The following is a 16,128-nucleotide window of genomic DNA, read 5'->3' as shown; positions in this document are numbered from 1 at the left end:
CTATTTGTTTGAGGGATAACCACATGTTTGAATATTTTTCAATGCATTTCTATCTTTATTAAAACATTGCTTTTCATTTATTATTATTATTATTATTATTTTCATCATCATAGTCATCACCATCTTCAATACATTTCTATCTTATTATAATATTTTTCTTTCATTTTATTATTATTACTTTTATCATCATTATTACCATCATCATTATTATATAAAACCTTATGTTTGAATAAAAGATGATCTCAATAGATATATTACCAAATGTATCCAACTCTCAATCACTGTTTTTCTTTCTTTCTTTTTTTACTTTCTTCATTTTTTATTTTGGTTGAATCTCTCTTTTTCTAGGAATTGCCAAACTTATAATCTTATGTTTGAATAAAAGATTAAAAGATATCTGTCTCCCACATGGACATGTTACCAAATACTTCCACCCGAATGCTTATTCGAAAATTGGAAAAGTTACATAGCACATCTTCAATCAAGTCCTCTTCCTTCTAATCATGAAAAGATGAAGGCATTTTGTTGATTAAGTGTCATGTTCAAGACAAAGACTCCAAACATATCATATTATGAAAAATTGAATATGCATATCACCACCCTCTTGAGATTAATATTCCAAAATTAAAATTTAAAATACAACATTTAGTACATGGATACATTTCCTATTTTTTTTATTTTAAATAGATACCTTATATACTTAACAACACTTTTAAAAAAAATTGTATAAAATTCTTATATTTTGTATAAAAATTTCTATTTAAAAAAAATAAAAAATAGAAACTGTATCCAAATGCCACCTTAGAAATTTAAATGCGCATGAACTTCAACAAAGCAAGAAGTTCCCAAGAAATACAACAAATTTCCTACAATAAAATCTATGGGCACAGGGCTAGAATACATGAGATTTCCAAGATTAAGCAGAACTACTGAGATACTCTTTTCTTGTTTCTTCCTCAACTACAAAACTTTGACCCACATGAAACTCCCCATAACTAGCCACCTTCGGATCTAGAAATGTTAAGAAAACAATACAAATGAACTACCCCATCTAATAAGCTTCAACAAATTGATTTCTCCTCCAGCCAATGACCAACCTCCTTAGCTAGAATATATATATATATACAAGTAGTCTGAATCAGTGAAAGGCATACCCATCTTTCGGCATCCCTTTCATGAAGATATGCATACATAAGACAACTCCAGATTAATCCTGTCTGAAAGTTAGTGCATTGAACTGAAATCATATTTAGAAGAAACGCGGTACCTGCCCCTGCCTCTTCGTGCACTAGCAATGGTAGCGGCCAAAGAGTTGCCTATGCTTCCCATTGAACTAGGTCCCATTAGCTTCAGCCCAAGATCTTTAAGCAAGAAAGACAACCTACTTTCATCCTCTCCAGCGATCAGTTGAACCTGATGTGCCTGTTCGCGAGATAACATGGTGTAAAGCTGCAATGGTAGGTCTGGAGAATTCTGGCTACTGTTCTCTATTTCCTTTTCACTACTGTTTTCACTACTGGAATTTCCAACACTAATTCTCATAATCCCCATTGCTTTTGGATCTACTGTCAATGGGTTAAATATAAAGCTAAACTTTCCAAATGCTAGATCAGGCCTTTTGAATAGATCTATCAAGACATCATTGCTTGGTCCAATATTTTTCTGCATTAATTTCCTGGAATTACTTTGATGAGACCTTGTAGCTCCCAAAATGCATGAAGCTTCTCTTAAGCCACTCAGAAAGGCACCATGCATGCTGGCTGGGTATTGCCTATTTGTGGCCTCGCCTGCAAAGAACAGCCGACCTGCTACACTTTCTGCAAGTATATCATAGTCACTGCCAGAGGAACGTACCCTGACATGAGAATATGAACCATAGGAAAGGGGATCACTGCCCCACCTTGTACATATTGTTTGTATGGGATTAGGCACATTGATGCCCTTTGGAGTATATATCCCTGAAAAAATAGCCAAGAAAAATGTGAAACACTATGTTAGGCCCAGTGGAAAAACTAGAAAGTGCATTGATACTCTGTTATCTCCTGCAAAGCTGTGTATTTACCTCTGAGTATGTTTAGAACACGATGTAGCAAAGTGGAAGGATCCGTGTATTCAAATGCTTGTGCAGCCTCTCCAGCCACCAGAGCAACAAGTACTGGACCTCCAGAAACAGTATGATAACTGTAAAACAAAAAGAATTCTCCACGTTTATGGCTACAATTGCTGAGGCGCCCAAAGGTGTCCAGGTCTTCCCCCCAAAAAACTCGAGGGAAAACCATGGCAACTTTATTCAGCAACCCAAAACCCAATCTATCAATTGCAGCAAGCTTTCTTACAGGTAATTCTGGCTCAAATCTTATGGCCCTTTTCTTTAGGACCCCAAGAGGCACAGTACACAGGACCATATCTGCCTGAAACACTTGGTCCCCAGCAATCACCTCAACACCATCATTTCCATACTTAATAGTATGAACAGTCTTTCCATAGAATATAGGAACTCCTTCACACAATGCCTTGATCAATCTCCAGTTACCCCCAGCAAGAAAGCAGTGGTCGCCACCCATTTCATAAGGATCATCCTGGTCCCAGTAGGCAGCTGAAAGGTTTGTAAGACATCCAGCATTTGCATATTCCAAGTTTGCAAGATGCCAATCAAACAATTGTCTTTCCTCTGTGCTTCTAACCACAGCATACAACTGCCTTAATGTCTCCAAAACCGAACCAAGCGAAATGTCATTTGCAAATCCACCCATTATCTGTCTTAACTGGGTGACTTTATCGAGCAACTTATTAAAGATGATTTCAATCATTGAATCAATTTCTTTGTCAATGACTTCTCCATCTGGCTTGTACAAGGGACACCGATCTCTAACCTTATGAAGGGGAATGGATAGTTGTCTAGCAAGAACTCCTAATGGATTGGCATGGATGCCAGTAATAACACTGCCACCAAGATCCACAGCAGCATAATTACCCTTCTGGCCCATCTTCTGTGTATAAACTCTTCCCCCTGGTCGATTCCTACCTTCTAAAACCACAACCTTGAAACCAAATGACAACAGTTGTCTTGCTGCTGCTAATCCAGCAAGCCCAGCACCAACAATTATCACTGATCCCTCAGTAGCCTCCTCAGGAATTTGGGACATACAGGATGGTGAAACACCAAAATTAATATACCCATTATACAGAAGAAAGTCATAGGCCGAAGATATCAAATGAGCATACTCACTACTCACAGTTTCTTTAATCTGACCTTTTGAAAGCCATGAATGCACATTATCTCTCCATCTTGCAAGTATATGATTCCGCACAACTATGTAATCATTTTGTTCTTTCCCATCCAATTCACTCACTACTCCTGCTTGAATCTCCTCTTCAAGCAATGCATCTATAGGAAACCCTACAGATAGTGCTATCATGGCTTCTGTCTCTGTCTCTTTCTCTATGTCCTGTGTCGTTCTATTCTTCTTCTTCATGGAACCACCCAAATGCTTATCTATAAGATCATCCATCAAATTCTCATCATAACTCTTCAAACCCGCCTTCTTCCTCAATGAACGCTTTGGGCCAGGCCCACCCGAACCCAGAGAATCCATCATTTCGTTTCAGGTCCTTTCACCCACCTTTTTTCAACTCAAATTTAAAGCCATTGATCTCACAAAACCATCAAGAGCACATTTCCCTTCAATACTAACCCTACATACTACATCAGCACAACAACAACATGGAGTTTTCTTTCTACCAATTCCATCAAGACCCATTAATCATCCACGCACATGGTCTTCATAAAATTCAAGACACTCAAAACCCAAACCAATAACAGAGTAACCCGAACTAAAAAGCCAAATTCAGTTCAAGTCAAGATTTTCATCCAAACCCTATTTTACTTCACTCAAATCAGTGACTTAAACCCAAGAAAATTCAAATAAAGAATTGAATTTGAACCCTAACTTTGGATTGACTGGTCAAATTGATGAAAAACTTGAGCCCAAAATAGAACAGCAAATCATGCAATAGGCTCATGAAGAACTAAAAGAGGAAGAGAACGTACCGTTCTGCATCTGAGTTGAATCTGAGATTTGGGTTTTCCTGGGTCAGTTGACAGGGAGTTAGGGTTTTGTTTTTCTGGCGCGATCTTGAACAGAGTGGTAGTGGGTTAACTCAGTTATCCAGGCCCACGTGTCGAGTCAGCCCGTTAATATGATAAAATTGTAGTTGTTTTATAAAAAAAAAACAAAATTAATAAATTATTTGATTAATTAATTTTAAGTAAATTAAATTTCAGATACACGTGGCCTAAAAATAACGTGACAAAATCATAATTATTAACTATAATTTTGAATTTTTTTTTAAATGAACAAAAATATAGTCTCTAACGGATTTAAAGTTCAAATTAATCATAATCATCATCTATAATTTAAATTTAAATATAAAATCATAATTGATGACTAGATTTTTAAAATTAAACTTTTAAAATAAATAATTAATATAATAATTTTATAATGCAAATATTTTCAAATTTTTATTTTTTTAGTCAATTAAGATCATGTTTGATATATGAGAATAAAAAATGTAAATTAATATTTTCTTTTCATTCTCATTCACCCTTGAAAATGAATAAATTCGATAATTTCAATTTTTTCGTTTTGATTTATTTAGGAATGTAAGGTTTTATTTAGAAATGTAAGGTTGGAATGATTATTTGTTTTCATTTTAATGTTAAAATATTTATTTTTATTTAAAAAAAATCTCACATTATGCATAGTTTAAAGTAATTTTTTATTTTCATTTAAAAAAAAAAATCTTTGAGAGATTTTTTGCTAAATAATAAAAAATTATTTTGGTGTGTGATTTAAAACAAATTTATTTTAAAATTTTATACCATTATTTAATTATCGTTTTTGAGAAGCAATTTTTAAAAACAAAGTAATAAATTTAATAATTTTTAAAAAAAATAATTTAAAACTCAAAAATTTATATAATAACTATAAAAATTAATAGACATAATTAATGATTAAATTTTTTTTAATAAATCTTTAAATTTAAAAAAAAAAACTTATTAATTATACATTAAATAAAAAAATTTCAAATACTAAATAAAACAATTCAGAATATCATATTCTTAATTGAGTGTTAAAGGTATGCATCTAATAAAAAATTTGACTCATTTATACTTTAGAAAATTAAAGTTTGTTTGTTTTTAAATTCATTTAGAATAAAATAATATTAGTAATAAGTTTTTATTTTTAAATTTATTTATAATTACAAAATTATTTTTATTTTTAATGACTTGAACTAAATTTACCTTATATTATATAAATGGAATTTATAATATATATTTTTTACAAAATCTAAATAAAAATATTTTTAAAAATAATTTATCCAAAAAAATTTTTGATTTTTTAATTTTTGAAAAATATTTTTAAGAATTACTTGTACTAAAAAATCAAAATACTTCATTGAAATCTCACTTATAAATGAAATTTTATTTCTTTTAAAATTGATTTTAATTTTATTCTCATTCTCATTTGAATATCTAAGTATGAACGGATAAGAAAATGAATGAGATATCCACAACATAAGGGCCTGTTTGGTTGCTGTTTTTGAAAACTGTTCTAGAAAATAGTTTCTGAGAACAATTTTTAAGAACAGTTTTTGGTGTTTTTTAAAAAAAAATTATGTTTGGGAACTGAATTTTGAAAAACAGTTTTTGTTCTCAAAAACAAAAAAACATGTTTGGTTGAGTTAATAAAAAAAAAATTTAGAACAAATAAAATAAAAAACATGTTTGAAAGATTTTTTTTTTTTTCTAATTAATAAAATATTTTCTTCAAGTAATTTTATATTATAAATTTATAAATAATTTTTAGATATATAGTTCATTTAAATTAAAAAAATTATTTATTTTATTAATTTAAAAATAAAAATATTTTTTATATTTTTTTAAAATAAATCAAACATAATAAAATCATTTTTATTAATATTTTTTTATTTAATCTTTAACTTTATTAAAAATTATAGCATTTTCTATTAAATTGAGATAAAATTGTTCTCATGATTTGTTTTTTTTTTTTTATCTCTACTAAATATAAAATTCAAAATGCCACCCTTCTCTGATCGGGCATCAAGAAGCCCTTTTCTGAAGTTGCCCTCCAGCCGAGAGAATCCCTAAAAGGCCATATTTTCCTCTGCCACTCTCAATCCTCACAGGTACTAATCTAATCATGTTATTATTATTATTATTTTTTTTTGCAACCCCCGTTTGATTCCCAAGAAAATCCATCCCCCATTCGATTTCCGGGAAAATTCATCATCGTTTGATTTCCGAGAAAATCCAAGCAAAAACCCTGCAACCCCCGTTTGATTCCCAAGAAAATCCATCCCCCATTCGATTTCCGGGAAAATTCATCCTCGTTTGATTTCCGAGAAAATCCAAGCAAAAACCCTGCAACCCCTGTTTGATTCCCAAGAAAATCCATCCCCCATTCGATTTCCGGGAAAATTCATCCTCGTTTGATTTCCGAGAAAATCCAAGCAAAAACCCTGCAACCCCCGTTTGATTCCCAAGAAAACCCATTGTAGACCCCCATTTGGGGCCTTTCATGCAGCTGCCCGTTTTGGCCACGTGGAAGAGCCTTGCTCAATCACGTGTCTCCTTTTGAGAGGGCAATGCAGAATCGTATGTTGTTTTTGAAGTGCCAATGGAAGGTTGACAGGTGGCATGAAGATCTGCAGGCTGTTGTATTAAGGAGCGTCTTCTGTTATTAGCAAGGTAGTGGTGCAGAGTAGTGGGGGAGATGGGCCTAAAAGAGGAAGGTGGCAGAAAAAGCGGAAGGTAGTGGAGGCTTGCAACTGCAAGGCAGGTGGGTGTCGTCTGGCGGTTAGAGAGATTTTTTTCCATAGGGGGTTGGAGTTTTCCAGGGAGAACAGGGAGACAGGGAGAGAGGGAGAGAGGGAGAGAGGGAGAGATTTTTTCTGGAGAGATTCCTTGAGCTTAAGCTGCTTTTGCTGAAGGAGTGAGGTTTTTTGCGTGAGAGTTGGAACTAGAGAGGAAGGTGATTTTTCTGGTCATTTAGGAGGATGTTTTCTTGAGGAGTAAACTTTGATAGTTTTTCTGGGGTTTTCTTGAGCTTGAGAGGCAAGGAAGCTTTGAGGAAGAAGATGAAGTGGCGGATGAACAGCATGGGTGAACTCCTAAACAGCTTTTGAGCTTGGTACGTTTTCTCTTCTCAATACCTTGTTCTATTTTCTATTGATTCATGAGTAAACTTTGATTGATTGCTGTGGACGTCAAGGGCCACAGGATTGTTTTGATTGAACATGCTTATTTGTATATGATGCTCTGTTATGCTTCTCTCTGTTACTCTTGATATTCTCCTCTGTAAATGGCTGGATCTACCTTGAGCCTAGTTTGGTTTTAAGCCCGTAATATTGAGGATCTCCAGATCATCCCCACCTGTTTGGAGCCCTTAGGTCAATCTTGTGATACATTTTCATTGGGCTTTTATCTTTCATGGTAGTAATTTTCCTTCGTCCTCTGTTTTCTTCTTTCACTGTTTGTTTTTTTTTTTTTCTGGCTCAAGAAAATACTCCAGTCTCATGTTGATTGTTTCTTTAGTGTTTTACATGGTTTGAGTTTTTGAGAAGGTAAAAGTTGGTTTCATGAAATGGGGTGTTGGCTTTACTATCATCATTGTTATACTCTGGCCTCTACTCTCCCTTCCAATAGGGCAATTCAGTAAGGGGTATTAAGGCTTTGCAAAGAGAACTTGGACAATTCAAGGATATGCAATCCATGAGATATGTAGTTGCAGTGCCAGGGTTCATGCTTCTGTTCAGTTTCAGCAGCCTCCTGATGGCAAGTGTTAGCAGTCACCACCATCACCCAAGGGATCATTCTTTCAATACCTGAAAATCATAGAAACCGGTTCATGGAATGAGCAAGCAAAGCTGTCCTCGAACCGCCGGCGGCGAAGCGCCTCTGTCATCACCGGAACGTGACAGGATGGTGATCGAAAACATCTACCACTGTCATTACTGTTGAGGGCCACGTGTTGACCGTTATATCTTTGCTTGAACCATTACTGCTTCTGTTGATTGAGGCGTCATGCAATGCTAAGTCTCCGCACTCAGGACCATATTATCAACTCATTCAGCAGTATCAACAGCTTCAGAGTCAGTCTCAATTTCACATGGGGTAAATGTCGACAGTTGGTCCACATGGAGACCAGGACCTGAAGTCGCCATCACCTAACCTGCTATGGCCGTGGCCTTGGCCACTGTTGGCGTCGCCGGGACCATCCACTCCAACAATTCTGCCGTTCCAAGTGCTTCTACCTGAGGTCCTATGCATTCATCTGGTGCCAATAATTTCTTCTATTCCTCGCTCGATCAAAACACGCTGATGTGTTAATGTCAAGAGGAGGTCCTGGCACTCCTATGATTTGTCTCTAGTCCATCAATGAATCCCGAATATTCACCACATGCAAGCGTTCACGTCTTTGTTTTTGGGCAACTTCTGCCTCTGCCCCATCTTTTGCACTGTTGCTATGGAAGTACAGGGCAAGCAAATGGGCAGGAACTTCACAAGAGCATCAACCCTGATGAAGCTGTTGCCTATGGTGCTGCCGTCCAAGCTGTCATTTTGAACGGTGAGAGTAATGATAAGGATCACTACTATCCCCACGAAGAAAGAGCCAGTCTTCTCCACCTACTTAGATAACCAGCCTGGTGAATTGATCCAAGTGCCTGAAGGAGAGAGAACGAGGACCAGAGACAGCAACTTGCTTGGTAAGTCTGAGCTCTCCGGCATTCCTCTAGCTCTCAGAGATGTTCCTCGGATCACAGTCTGCTTTGATATTGATGCCAATGAGATCCTGAACATACCCATTGAGGACACACCACCGACAGAGCAAACACAGCTGCACTACGGGTTTCACCCATGCATGGTTATCCCCTATCACCCCGCTTCTGCATGATCCTCACCATGCCCACACTCTTGTCTCTACATAATGGAATCCCATATCATCATGTCCATAGCCTTACACCTTCACTAACCTCCCACCACCTTTTCTCTCTCCAAACTTAACCATACCCATAAACTCACTTCCCTCTCTGTAAGTTTGCTTACCATAGTGCCTTGGTCTCCACAGTCAACTTACCGTATGTCATAGCACTCACTGTCGGCAGCCTGTGCCTCCATCATGCCATCCCTCCTCTGTTCTTAGCCACTGCACTTTCTCACATCCATCACAATCCCCGTACCCACGACACATGTATAGCCATCCATCACGCCTCGCAAACCAGTCCTCCTAGTCTCATGCACATGGACACTCCCTCACCACCTTCCAAAAATTCTTCTTCACGGTATGAGGAGCTTGAAAAGCTCATTTGGGGAAAACATGCTTCATATTCAGACTTTCCTTCAGATTTGACATCCAAGTGTCAATGTATGACCTCTGATGATGTTGTTGTTTTCTTCCAATAATTGCATGAATGATGGTGGCATCTCACCATACCAGATTTGTATGCATGTGGCACAATGCTCAAGCCAATTGATAATGCATATCAACCAGGGAGTTGGCAGTCCAGATGCAAGTCAAAGCTGTGGGGTTTAGCAGATCATCAAGGCTTTCCTGCAAGCGTGGGTTTAATATTCGTTACTAGAGAAAGAGATGGGGAGTGCACTAGAACAAGATCAGCAGAGAGATAGAGTCCAAGCTAAGTCCATCAACTCTAGTCACTAAAGGGGCCTCCTGAATTGATGAAGCTATTAGTTTGTTTTTGAGAGAGAAGATGACATTTGCTACAGTGATTGACGGCTCTAAAGAAAGGGGAATGGATTTCTAACAAATTGGACACGTTTCAGCAGTGACATGAAAGTCTGTGCCAATGCTTCAGATTCATTCACGCGCACTGTAAGATTTGGGACCCAATGGAAATGGTTGTTGGCGGGTGCGATTTTGCTATGAGGATGACTGTACCTGCAGATAGGAGACTTGGGCATTCATTTTTTGGTGATACTACTTCTAGTCACACACAAAGAGAAGATAGAATTCATGGGGACCAAGCCTTGGCTTTAGTTTTGTGGATACGAAGAAAGGAGCTGATGCTTTGGAATGTCGGTTATGCATAAATGGGTTTCCAGTCACTTCTATTCATGATGATATGTTGCGGCAAGGAAAAGAACACGCTTTGTGTTTATTTAAGTGGTACAACTCCAATTCTGGTGGCAGTTGATGTGACAGCACGGGGTTTTGACATTCCTTATGATGCTCACGTGAACTGTTTCGCCTTGGAGGGCAAGCTAAGCAACAAATGTTTATGTTGTTGGAGCAGGACACCTGGTGCTTCTGAGCTATCCATCAGGAATTTACCCCCCTTAGCCATTGGTGACCCTAGTAACTTGGACGCCACATGGGTTTGACTGTGTGCAGGCGTAAACACACCAGAGGCAGTTTTATCTTCCTAACAGCAGCAGATCCTCATGGGAACAGCGTTGAGGTTGCAATTTGTACTTACTGTCGTTCACATCAGGAGGTTATGGTATGATCAAGGACTCGGAATCTCCATGCAAATATCTGCTTGATAAGGCACAGGTTGCACTGTCCCAGGAAGCCTTAGGGGATGGCAAATGCACCCGTATCTCCTACACTGCATCCATATCAAATTTGCAGGCAGCTTATTTTCAGAATGATGGGTAGCAGTGCTTTTGTTGACAATTCAAAGTTATGTGGAGAACCTTTGAAACCATGTGCTGATTCTGAGGGAACTCAGCGTGGATTCGAACTGGAGGGCAGGAGCCAAGACAAGCTTAAATGGGTTTTTCTACTCTAAGCAGGGATGCTTTTATACAATGACGAGAAGGGGACCCCACTCAACATGGTTTGCATGGCCACTTTTAGGTCACATGTCTTTCTGCCTTTGTTTCATCTTTGTTTTTTTTAAAAAAAATAATCTTTCAAATCCCAGTTTTCAAATAGTTTTCCAATCTCTAGATTTTCAAATAATTTTAACTTTTCAAATCTTCATCCTTAGTTTCCTTTTTAGGCTTCAAAAATACCAATTTTAATAAAATTTGCTTCCACTTTTCATTTGGTAAGCAATTTTCAAATCCTTCATGATCTTTTTAAAATATTTTAAAATAAGCAAAGAAATCAATCTTCGTAATTCTCAAATGATGAGATTTATGAGATTAATTCATGCAAAATAAACGGGCTATGGTGGGGGCCCTACATACATGACTTCATGATTGATTAACCGATTGGTTGATTTATTTGTCATGCATGTTTGATTTATTCTGTTCCTTGACATGCGCATAAGTATATGTATATATTCATTGTTCACTGATCCTGTTTCATGATAGCGCATTTGTCATTGGAGGTCCAGGTACGCACTCATTCTCATTTTGATTATTCTCTATGCATGCCCTTATTCTCATATGTGCACGATAGTTCTGGGTATTCATCGTTTTCCCTATTAGATGTCATGATTGCTTCATTTTATTAGTAGAGACCCGACATTAGGGACTTAGAGGGGTGCTACGGTCTTTACCGTACCTTCCCGATAAGTAACCTGACCCCCGAACCCGATCCGGTTTTTCGTAGATCACCTTTTCCAAAACAAGGAGTCACATTTAGGGTTTTTCTTTCTTATTTTGTTTACCCATTTAAAAATAAAACAAAAATAAGTGGCGACTCCAAGTCATTTTCTAATAAATAAAATAAAAATCAATTTTTCAAATAAAAATCGAGCTCGCCATTCGAGTGGGAAACGCATTGAGCCGAAATGCGGGGTCCACACCCATCCCCCATTCGATTTCCGGGAAAATTCATCCTCGTTTGATTTCCGAGAAAATCCAAGCAAAAACCCTAAGGAAAACCAAAAATCCCTGCATTTTCTGGATCCGTTTTAGGGGTCTCTTTGCTATTGTGCGATTGGATTTAAATTTCACGAACCTTGAATCAAAACTGAGAAACAAGAAGAGGCGAGCCACTGTGCTGGAGAAGAGATGAAAACGGGAAGAAAAAAAAAACACGGGAAACAGATTGTTTTTTTTTGTTTAATTTTGTTCTGTGAACAGTAAAAAAACGGGGAAAACAAGATTTTGTTATTCTCTAAACAGTGTCATTTTGAGAACACGGGAAACAACAAAAACAAAAATCACTCTCTCAACCAAACGAGTTTTTGGTGTTTTTTGTTTTCAAGAACAGAAAACAGTTCTTGAAAACACTAAACAAACAGGCCCTAACATGCTTAACTCCGAAAGATTAGTTAGAATTTTTACAACCATCCAATTTCTAATGTTTTTTCTATATATATATATATACACATGAGATATACACGGCATAACATGAATGAGATATCCACAACATAACATGCTTAACTCTGAAAGATTAGTTAGAATTTTTACAACTATCCTTGAATTTTTAATGTTTTTTGTTGGAATTTATTTGTCCACGACATAACATGCTGAACTCAGAGAGAGAGAGAGAGAGAGAGAGTGATAAGGCAGAATCCTGATTGATTCTTTCCTTGATCTTAGATTATTTGTTATTATGTATATTTATCTTTTCCTAGTTTGTAGGATCTTTCAACTGTATATTTTAGCCATATTTTACAATTACTGAGGATTTTAGCCATATTTTACACAGGTTCTCAAACCTTTATTGAGAGAGAGAGAGATCTTGATCTTTGGTTTATGAAAGTGATGAATTCAAATAGAGAGAGAGAAAGAGAAAAAAAAACTCTTTCTTCCTCTAAACATTTGGGGATGAATAAAATATGAAAGCACATTTCTCTATACGAGAAAGGTGAATTTCATGAAGTTGGATAGATCAAGCTTATAATTAAGGTTATCATAAGCTTTTGAAAGCACATTTCTCTATATGAAAAAGGTGCATTCCATGAAGTTGGATAGATCAAGCTTATGATTAAGGTTTTGAATAAAATGATCTTTCCTTTTTTTTTATTCCTTTTTTTTCTTATTTCAATGTAATAATAATGAGACAGGTGATATAATTTTTCCAAAAATTAAAAATAAATCAACAAACCTATAATCTATTTTTTCAAATTAAAAACTTCTTTTTTAATTACTCGGTTGCTCTTATTTGTTTATTCCTCATAAATAAAGAACTGCATGAGTACTGTGCTTAGAAGAGAAGGCTATGAGCCCCTAAGGGCTGACCAAGATTAAGAACCCCGCAAAGTGTTCATACTTCCACTTTGAGTTCAAGATCAGATAAACACAAGCCCAGAAATTGTTTAACACCAGAAAGCACCTGCTCCTCATGAATTCTATAAATACAGCACAAGAGGCAACTATTTCTTGTATCAGTGCTTAGTTCTAGTTCTTCTTTTGGTTCTTTCTTCAACTGTTAGAAGAAGAATCATGAAGATCTCAATCAGCAGTTGCATATGGGTCTTTCTTCTGTTCTTTGTTTCAGGTGTAGTACAAGTGAAAGCATATTATGTTGAGTGCACCAACAAGGAGAGCCGATGCTATCAGAAGACGCTGGCTTGCCCATCTGAGTGCCCCTACACTTATTCTGAAGACCCCAAGGCTAAAGTCTGCTATATCAATTGTAACTCCCCTCAATGCAAGGCCGAGTGCAAACGTAAGACACACTTCTATTTAATGCTCGAAAAAGATAATGCTCATTTTGATTTGAAATAAAAGTTGTTTGTTCTATCAATTAGTGTTTGTTAGTAATGGTTTTATATGACTTCTGTTGTACTGATGTTGGTATAGATCGGAAGCCAAACTGCAATGGCCCTGGTGCAGCATGCTATGATCCGCGTTTCATAGGTGGAGACGGCGTTGTTTTCTACTTCCATGGCAAGAGCAACGAGCATTTCAGCTTAGTTTCTGACCGCAACCTCCAAATCAATGGCCGTTTCACCGGCCACAGGCCTGCTGGTCGACCTCGTGACTTCACATGGATTCAAGCCCTGGGCATCCTTTTCAAATCTCACAGCTTCTCTGTAGAGGCCACCAAGGCAGCAACATGGGATGATGAAATCGACCATCTTAAGTTCACTTACAATGGGGACGACTTAGTGATTCCTGAAGGCCCTCTTGCCGTATGGAATCCCCCGGACCAGAGCGTAAAAGTGGAGAGAATTTCGAGCAAGAACAGTGTGGTAGTCACTTTCCCTAATGTTGTTGAGATATCTGTAAATGTAGTGCCTGTGACAAAGGAAGATGACAGAATTCATAGCTACCGGGTGCCTTCCCATGACTGCTTTGCCCACTTGGAGGTGCAGTTCAGATTCTATGGCCTGTCCCCTAAGGTGAGCGGAGTGCTTGGCCGGACTTACCAGCCTGATTTTGAGAATCCTGCGCGGCAAGGTGTGGCAATGCCGGTGGTGGGTGGTGAAGATGAGTACAGAACCACGTCTCTTCTCTCCGCTGATTGCAGGTCATGTGTGTTCAATCCTGGTAGAGTTGCAGAACAGGAGGACTCACCACTGATTGGATATAACATACTAGACTGCACTCACCAGTCTGGCAGTGGAAATGGAATAGTTTGCAGGAAGTGATCTATCGAAGCTTTTGCTTCTTGGGGAATAATGGGAATATGTTGTCGTGTGTCTGTTGCTCTATGTTATGTTTCTTCTGTGTTTATGTCTTGTATGTCTTTGATGAAAGCTATTGGAAGGTAATTAAATAAAAGTGTGTGTTGTTCATATCCATTTTGTGGATTTTCTATTAGATACTAAACCCCAACTCCAAGATTTGGAGCTCCAAGGGTCATCAGACTCATCACAACATCACAGACAGTACACTAATCAATTGGGGAGTTCAATGTTTACAATATTCCTATTCCATTTATTTTAGTGCTTTCAAGGTAGGGTGCAACTGAGATGAGTTGTCCGATTCCACTCACTCTTAGATGGGTTTAAGTTAAAAAAATTTAATCTGAACTTAATATTATTAGTCCTTTTGAGACATAGACTACCATGGTTCACGAATCCGACTATTCCATGAATGGAGTTTTAACAGGATTCTATGAAGAACCATTCAACAGATGATTTTCTAGGCACTGAATGAAAGCCAATACTGACTTAATAGTCTCATTAGGCATGTGGGTCTCTTCTCTTTCAATCTCATACACCACCTTCACAACAATCTGAGTCTCTTTCTCTCCAATGGCAGTCAACTGGAAAGTTGTTTTATATGAAGAAAACCCACTATTCAAGTGACCCCCTTCTACTACTTGTAGCCCAATTCGATGCAGTGCCTCATCAAGCTCCACAATCTTCTCCTTCTGACATAGTTACTACATCTACCATCATGTACTTCACAACATTATCATTACCAAATAATAACCGTAGTCCATAAAAATAGAGGGAATATATGATTGAAAACATTAGAAAAATGAGGTAAAAATTTAAAGATTTAGTCCTACCAGAGCCAAAATTGAAGAGAGAGCTAGACAGTGACAAGGCCACCATCTCCTTCAATGACTTCCACATCTTTCACTACATTTGGTACAATTTTTTAAATGATTAGCCTCAAATCTTTGGCCAAGGCTCTCCACAAGGCTTCAATCCCAGCTCCAACTCTGGCTTGAGTTTGTACCTCCTTTCTCATTTTCTCCAATGTAAATTCTTCAGACATGGGTTTTGAACTTTTGATGAGTTGGGTTATGTATTTAAAAGAAATAATTAATTAGTGTTAAATGGAGAAATAAATAACAAATTAGCCTAAAAGCATCTTAACTTATATATCATAGGGTAGCATGACAGATGATCTTTTTGCCTCCACCCTAAGATTTAAATAGTGAAATGAGGCAGGAAAATAAATGCTTTGCTCCTCACTTTTTTTTTTTTATTGATTTAGAATTTTTTTTTTCTTTTCCTTTCCCTTTTTAAGTAAACTAATTAATGGGTATTTAATAAACCAACTTAATAACTAAATTTAAGTTATAAGGTAAATTATATATGTTTAGTAAAATAACTAATAATGTGACTTAAAGTAAAAAAATAATAATAAATAAAAATAATTTATTTATTTTTAAATCTAAATCTTTATTTTATCTTTTTACCCTCATTTGTCTTAAATTATCTCAATGATATCTCATTTGCTACTCTACATCATCTACTATTACTTTACCTTCTTTATCC

General features: G+C 36.7%; 2 protein-coding genes across 2 annotated transcripts; one reads left to right on the top strand and one right to left on the bottom strand.

Annotated features, from left to right (window-relative positions):
* Positions 1–804: 804 nt before the first annotated feature.
* On the bottom strand, positions 805–4,179 carry LOC100262290 (lysine-specific histone demethylase 1 homolog 2). The gene is made up of 2 exons (XM_002281824.5): positions 2,063–4,179; positions 805–1,958 (listed from the first exon to the last, which is right to left on the bottom strand). The coding sequence occupies exons 1-2, from the start codon at positions 3,597–3,599 to the stop codon at positions 1,225–1,227; spliced, it is 2,271 nt and encodes a 756-aa protein (XP_002281860.3). The 5' UTR covers positions 3,600–4,179; the 3' UTR covers positions 805–1,224.
* A 1,884-nt stretch (positions 4,180–6,063) lies between these two features.
* On the top strand, positions 6,064–14,688 carry LOC100252062 (uncharacterized). Its single transcript, XM_002281845.5, has 2 exons — positions 6,064–13,616; positions 13,751–14,688. The coding sequence occupies exons 1-2, from the start codon at positions 13,391–13,393 to the stop codon at positions 14,539–14,541; spliced, it is 1,017 nt and encodes a 338-aa protein (XP_002281881.2). The 5' UTR covers positions 6,064–13,390; the 3' UTR covers positions 14,542–14,688.
* The last annotated feature ends 1,440 nt before the right edge of the window (positions 14,689–16,128 follow it).

This window comes from Vitis vinifera, chromosome 19, assembly GCF_030704535.1.
Source record: "Vitis vinifera cultivar Pinot Noir 40024 chromosome 19, ASM3070453v1".
Lineage (NCBI taxonomy): Eukaryota > Viridiplantae > Streptophyta > Magnoliopsida > Vitales > Vitaceae > Vitis > Vitis vinifera.
The sequence above is the reverse complement of the archived record's forward strand: the minus strand, read 5'-3'. Positions and strand labels throughout refer to the sequence as shown.